General features: G+C 36.4%; 1 protein-coding gene across 1 annotated transcript; it reads left to right on the top strand.

The window, feature by feature from the left end:
- The first annotated feature begins 2,420 nt into the window (after window positions 1-2,420).
- On the top strand, window positions 2,421-5,192 carry LOC104608375 (cytochrome P450 704C1-like). Its single transcript, XM_010274339.3, has 5 exons — window positions 2,421-3,075; window positions 3,203-3,493; window positions 3,594-3,935; window positions 4,572-4,772; window positions 4,870-5,192. Exons 1-5 carry the CDS (start codon window positions 2,554-2,556, stop codon window positions 5,071-5,073), a joined length of 1,560 nt encoding a protein of 519 aa, XP_010272641.1. The 5' UTR covers window positions 2,421-2,553; the 3' UTR covers window positions 5,074-5,192.
- Window positions 5,193-6,321: the final 1,129 nt, after the last annotated feature.

The following is a 6,321-nucleotide window of genomic DNA, read 5'->3' as shown; positions in this document are numbered from 1 at the left end:
GTTGGAATCTATTGGTTATGCTATATTCGTGCATGAAGCCAAAAAGACATGATACTGGATAAATTTATAACCAATCAGCAGGCATCATAAAATTGGTGATAAACATGGTCAGTCAAAGCCTTTCCGGTATCATGTCTTTGTGACATCATACACGTTTCTATGCTACTATAAACATGGTCAAAGTATTGGCAATTTATAAAGCCCATGTATTAGCTAACACAGTAAGTGCTTGGCATTGATGTCATTGCTTCAGAGTCATTTTCTGAGAAAATGGTGCTGTATGGATGAGGGGCCTTCTTTTTTGTTTGTCATCCATGATATCACAAAAACATAGGATGTTTTATGAGGAAACAATACTGGTTTTGTTTGGTACCAGTTCTATATAATTGTTTTCATCATTGGTCTACATTATCCAGCACTTCAGGTGATGTCACACATTGGTGCCACATCATTGTACCATTGGCAACAATGGTTCCAAAAATGAGAAAATATGAAATTTGATGTTGCCTCAAACCATGCCTTCTCGATTTCCAAGGAATGGTCTGGAGCAACATTAGAAAAAAAAAAAAAAAAAAAAAAAAAAAAAAAAAAAAAAAACAGAATCAAACATGTCCCTATTTTTTAGTGCAACATTTTTCTGATGCGACTATTTTTTGGGGCAACGGCATCGATGCCAAACACCGCTAAAAATTTGAAAGCAGAAGGATCTTAATTAAAGAAGACTCAAGACTTAAAAAGAAGGTTGAACCCACTCAGAGAACGAATAATTTCACTGGAGAATGTTTCAATATTTGTGGGAACTGTGATCTTAATGTTATGTACTCTCAGATCTCTCATGTTTTGCCCCATATTTCGAATGTAGTTGTCCCATATTATGGGGGTGAGTTACTAATACATATCGAAGCAAGGCCCTTGCAATGAATGAATGAAGCCAGTGCCTACATGTCAAGTGTTTGATGTTTTTCTGCTCTTTTGCTACTCGTCTCTCGTTGTCATGTCATGTATGAGCCTGTTATCCTTGTTTATGAATAAATTTCTATTACAAAAAATTCAAAATATGTTCAGGGGTTGGTTAAAGGCCTGGTTACCCCCTGAAACGGGTCTTACTCCGAAATTCATTATATTTTGTAGGATAAATTTCTTAAACTATCATTATAGTTTAATTAATTGATTAAGTGTAGTTTGAAAATTGATTAAGTATATCCTTACAATTTCTAACCATTGACTAAGTGTATCCTTAACCGTTAAATATGGATGGAAAAAATTAAATACCCATTTTACCCCCCCCCCCTCTATGTAAAATTACATTTTTGTCCCTAATTTTAATTAACTCCTCTTCGACACTCACCCCATCTGTCGAAAGAGAAGAGGGAAGAGCGCCTTCCATCCACAGCGGTCGCTGCGACTGGAGGACAGCTTTCCAACATTTCATGACTTTCCTATGGGCGCCATTTAATGGCTTCCCTGTACCGATATAATACATACATATATAAAAAAATTCAGAAAGCCAGAGTATGCTTTCATTAAGCCAAGAAATTGAATTTATGGTGAAGCTCGTTTTAGTAGCTTCCTTCAAAATGCCTCACTGAAACATCAAAACTGAAGCCCTTTCAAACGGATACAACAGTAATGGTGCTGATTGAAGGTAAGCTATATGGACTAGCGTGGACAGAGCAATGTTTGGGCAGTCAAAAGTTTTATTGGATAAAGCTTCGGAAATTTAAAAATGTTTTTAGAAGTTAAGGACTGAATCCGGATAATATTGTCCAAATTTCTGAAATTTTAAACCTAGGATCTTTTGTGTATCAAAAAATTTTAAAATTAAAAACTTTGGTTCCTTGGCTGTGTTTGATTTGATAGGAAATAAGAGAGAAATAGAAAAGTAGGGGAAAATACTCAAAAAAATTCACAAACTTTGCTAAGAAATTTTAACTTTATTTTTCTGTCTTACTTTCATTAAACCAAGCATAGCCTGAGAGGTTCAGTTAAATGTCCAACTTAATGGTAAGTTGAGTTTAAATTAAAAAAGTTAAAAACCTTAAAAGGTAAAAAGGTAAAACAAAGCCCTAATCGTATTCGTATTGGGCAAGGGTGTAAGAGTTTCCACCCCATCCCTTGTAAATGTCAAATATGGGATTTGGATTCAAATTTAATTCGTTTATATTCATAAATAAAATAAATTAAAAATTATATTTTATCAATAAATATTAATTAAAAAATTACTTACATGAAAGTCTAGGAGATATGAAAATTTAGTAATCAGTTAGTCAGCCCATCAATCATCAAGCACCATCTAAGGAACCACGAACTCCTAATCTGTCTTGCCACCATATCTACTCTGCATGACCGTAGCAGCAGACAGATTATTTCATTCAAACATTTCTTTCTCTTTAAATTAATATCATTTCCTGTGGGCGAAGCGATAAGCGATGATGTAATCTGTATTCAATGACTAACTTTTTGTCTTTCACACACACAAACATATCTAAGAGCTTGAACATGAATTCGAACTCCATTCCTCGACATCTTTCTCGCCCAATTAGTTATTGAGAGATGGATTTCTTCTCTGCTTTTCTCACTGTTGCATCAGCTGCTCTGTTTCTCCTCTTCATAAGCTTCTGCGCGTTACTACTGAAAATCTTCATGGGAAAGTCGGTCATGGACCCTCGGTACGCCCCAGTTAAGGGCACCATCTTCGATCAGCTCCTGTATTTCAATAGGCTATACGACTACCAGACCCAAGTAGCACGCACACATCAAACTTTCCGTCTCCTCGCTCCGTCACACAGTGAGATCTACACGACAGACCCACGAAATATCGAGTACGTACTCAAGACCAACTTTGATAAATACTCCAAAGGCCAGTACAATCAAGACATAGTCACAGACCTCGTTGGCCACGGTATCTTTGCCGTCGATGGCGATAGATGGCGTCAACAGCGAAAGCTTGCAAGCTTCGAATTCTCTACCAGGGTTCTGAGGGATTTTAGCTCTGCTGTTTTCAGAAGAAACGCTGCCAAATTATCTCGGATTATCCTGGAATTTTCCATCACAAACCAGACGTTCGACATTCAAGTAAATAACCCATTAATCACAAACAAACATATATAATTAATTGATCTATGAAATGAAAGAATGGTTTTCAGTCTTTAACGAATTGAAGAATATTGATACTGATACATATATTCTCGTTCTATTGCAGGATTTACTGATGAGATGCACTTTGGATTCCATATTCAAAGTTGGGTTCGGGATGGACTTGGATTGCTTGGGGGGATTAAGCAAGCAAGGAGGTTCGTTCATAAAAGCATTTGATGAATCGAATGAGTTGGTCTGTTGGCGATATGCCGATCCCTTGTGGAAGGTGAAGAGGTTTCTTAATATGGGGTCGGAAGCCAAACTCAAGAAGACCATAAAAATCATTGACGATTTGATCTACGAGCTAATCCAAAGCAAGAGGAAGCAGCTTTCTGTAAAAGGAGACTCTATAACTGTAAGTAAGCTGCCAGGATTCCATTTTCACTTGTCAAATATCAATTACTTAGTATTTAGATGGTCCTCATTTCCATTAATCAAAGCTGTTGGATTGGTAGAACGAAAAGGAGGACATACTTTCGAGGTTTATTGTGGAAAGTGAGAAGGATCCCAAGACCATGAACGATCAATATCTCAGAGACATAATTCTGAACTTCATGTTTGCCGGTAAAGACACAACTGCCAACACCCTCTCATGGTTCTTGTACATGCTCTGCAAGCACCCTTTCATACAAGAAAAGATAGCACAAGAAGTTACAGAAGCCTTCAACTGTGAAACCAATGAAACTAACATCGACGAATTCGTCATCTCAAATTTAACCGATGCAGCAATGGAGAAGATGCATTATCTCCACGCAGCATTAACAGAGACTCTGAGGCTATATCCTGCCGTCCCCGTGGTAATTACTAGTTTTTTTCGCTTCAGCCGTGGTAATTACTAGTTAATTAGCTTCTCTAATGTCCCAATCTCTTCGACCCATTTAACAAGCATAACTGATGATCGGTTTGGAAAAAGTAATAACCAGCGTTCAACCTGTCGTTGACGCCTGGCCTGTTGAACCATTGGAACCGTCACTCAGTCTTGATCTGCTGAAATTCCCCATTTCGCCAAACCCTTCAACCGTTGGTTGCACATTTAGTATATATATAAACTTTTGGAAATCATAACAATTGAAGTGATTTTATTTATTTTGAATAAATTTTTGAGGTTGTTGACAGGGCAAGCCCACCCAGAAAAATGACAAAATTACATAACTGTAGGAATAGGGATACCCAAAAAATCATTCTGGAGGAGGGATTTTGATTTATTAGATAATTGGGGAAATTCAATAACAATCACTTTGGCGCCCTAATCAATTTCCCAATTAGCTAGGGAATCTGCTACTCTGTAAATTTTCTATAAACATGAGAAATGACCACATTTGTGTGCCTTAATAATAAAGAAATGGTCAAACCAATGACCCACGACCCGAAACAAAAGCGATTCAGCCTTATATGGTCGATGCTTATAACATTGGTAATAACGTTGGTTGCAGGATGGAAAGTGTTCGGAAGAAGATGATGTCCTTCCAGATGGCTTCAGAGTGAAGAAGGGAGATTCTGTATATTACATTGCTTATGCCATGGGCAGGATGGCAAATCTTTGGGGAGAAGATGCTGAAGATTTCCGACCCGAAAGATGGCTCAAAAACGGGGTTTTCCAACCCGAATCGCCCTTCAAATTTGTAGCATTTCATGTTAGTACTCAGTACTTCTGGCAGCTTAAATGTTTGTATGCAGATGTACACATCTTGTAGGTTTGATTGATAATTTGGTATGGGTTGTTGATGGCAGGCGGGTCCTCGGATCTGTCTAGGGAAGGATTTCGCTTATAGGCAGATGAAGATAGTAGCGATGGTGCTGATTCGATTCTTTCGATTCAGATTGGCGGATGAAAACAAAGCAGTAACGTACAGAACAATGTTCACGCTGCACATCCATGGAGGTCTCCAGCTTGGTGCCATTTCTAGGTTAGGTTTGACAAATTCAGGGATTTAGTCATCTACGCTTTATTCTAATATTTGTATGATAGCTGCACTACTTTTTTATTTTCTACCGACTTTGGTTTTATATGTAAGGCAGATTCAAAAAATCTAAAGATGCTTATAAGGTTGTAACTTGTTGACCAAGGAAACTTTTGTTTTTTTTTTTTTTAATTTTTGGCGATGGAAACGGGAGAATTCTCAATTAGTATCCTGTAATTTGGGCCTAGTGCTATTTTGGTCTCTAAACTTTAAAATGTGACAATTCAATATCCAAAACTTTAAAACATGACAATCTCCGTTAATTAGCTGTTAACCAGTTGTTAAGTAGCATTTGAAAAAGATACAAATGCCTTTTTAAGTGTTATTTAATTTTTTTTATTAACCATCTAAATGTTAACAAAAAATTAGCAGTCCCAAATCCTTGCCTTTTCCATTCAAGAAAGTTGGGGTCACGTTTGAGTGGGCATTCTGGTGACCCCAACTTTCTTGAATAGAAGAGGCAAGGATTTGAGACTTAATTTTTTGTCAATGTTTGGATGGTTGATAAAGAAAATTAGATGACACTCGAAGGGCATTTGTGTCCTTTTCAAATACCACTTAACGGTTGGTTAACAGCTAGTTAACAACAGGTACTAAATTGTCATGTTCTGAAAATTCAAGTACTGAATTGTTGCATTTTAAACTTCGGATACCAAAGTGGCACTAGGCCTAAAGTACAGGGTATTAATTGAGAATTTTTAAATTTTTTTAATTAATTTGGACAAAACATGCAGCCCAAGTATAGCATTCAATATTTTCTTGGCAAAACCCTAGGTCTGAGTTTATACTAATTTGATCCAAAACTAAAAAGATCAAAATCAGATCTATGCAACTAGATAGATACATCATCTGTTTATGTAGTTTTAACAAATAAGTAGTAGTAAATGAAGATACACTTATTTTTTAATTCAAACTTTATAGAGAAATTATTTATTGTCCAATAAAAATTTTATAAGCTAGGAATACCAATTCATACTTTTATAAATAGTATAGATTAATCAATAAAGAACCTTGTGACATTCTAGAGCATTTTATGTTTAGATAGAAAGTGCTCAAAATTTAAAACTAGTCAAGCTTAGAGAGATCAAGCACCAATGACCATATTCTTTCGCCATCAACTAATGACAAAGATAAGCACGCATAGAGGTATTCATCCATAAAACATAAAAATGATCCATCTCATTGAATCACAAATTAAGGCTAAAGCAACATAAAGGGGGCT

Source organism: Nelumbo nucifera, chromosome 6 (assembly GCF_055504915.1).
Source record: "Nelumbo nucifera cultivar China Antique chromosome 6, China Antique-T2T, whole genome shotgun sequence".
Classification (NCBI taxonomy): Eukaryota; Viridiplantae; Streptophyta; class Magnoliopsida; order Proteales; family Nelumbonaceae; genus Nelumbo; species Nelumbo nucifera.
Note: the sequence above shows the minus strand (reverse complement) of the source record. Positions and strands in the feature narration are given on the sequence as shown.

What these genes read in the sequence shown, in the direction of transcription:
- LOC104608375 (XM_010274339.3), top strand. Translation starts at nt 2,554, where the DNA reads ATGGATTTCTTCTCTGCTTTTCTCACTGTTGCATCAGCTGCTCTGTTT. An exon ending in ACCAGACGTTCGACATTCAA is followed by an intron (nt 3,076 to 3,202) that starts GTAAATAACCCA and finishes GTTCTATTGCAG; the next exon opens with GATTTACTGATGAGATGCAC. An exon ending in TCAAATTTGTAGCATTTCAT is followed by an intron (nt 4,773 to 4,869) that starts GTTAGTACTCAG and finishes TGTTGATGGCAG; the next exon opens with GCGGGTCCTCGGATCTGTCT.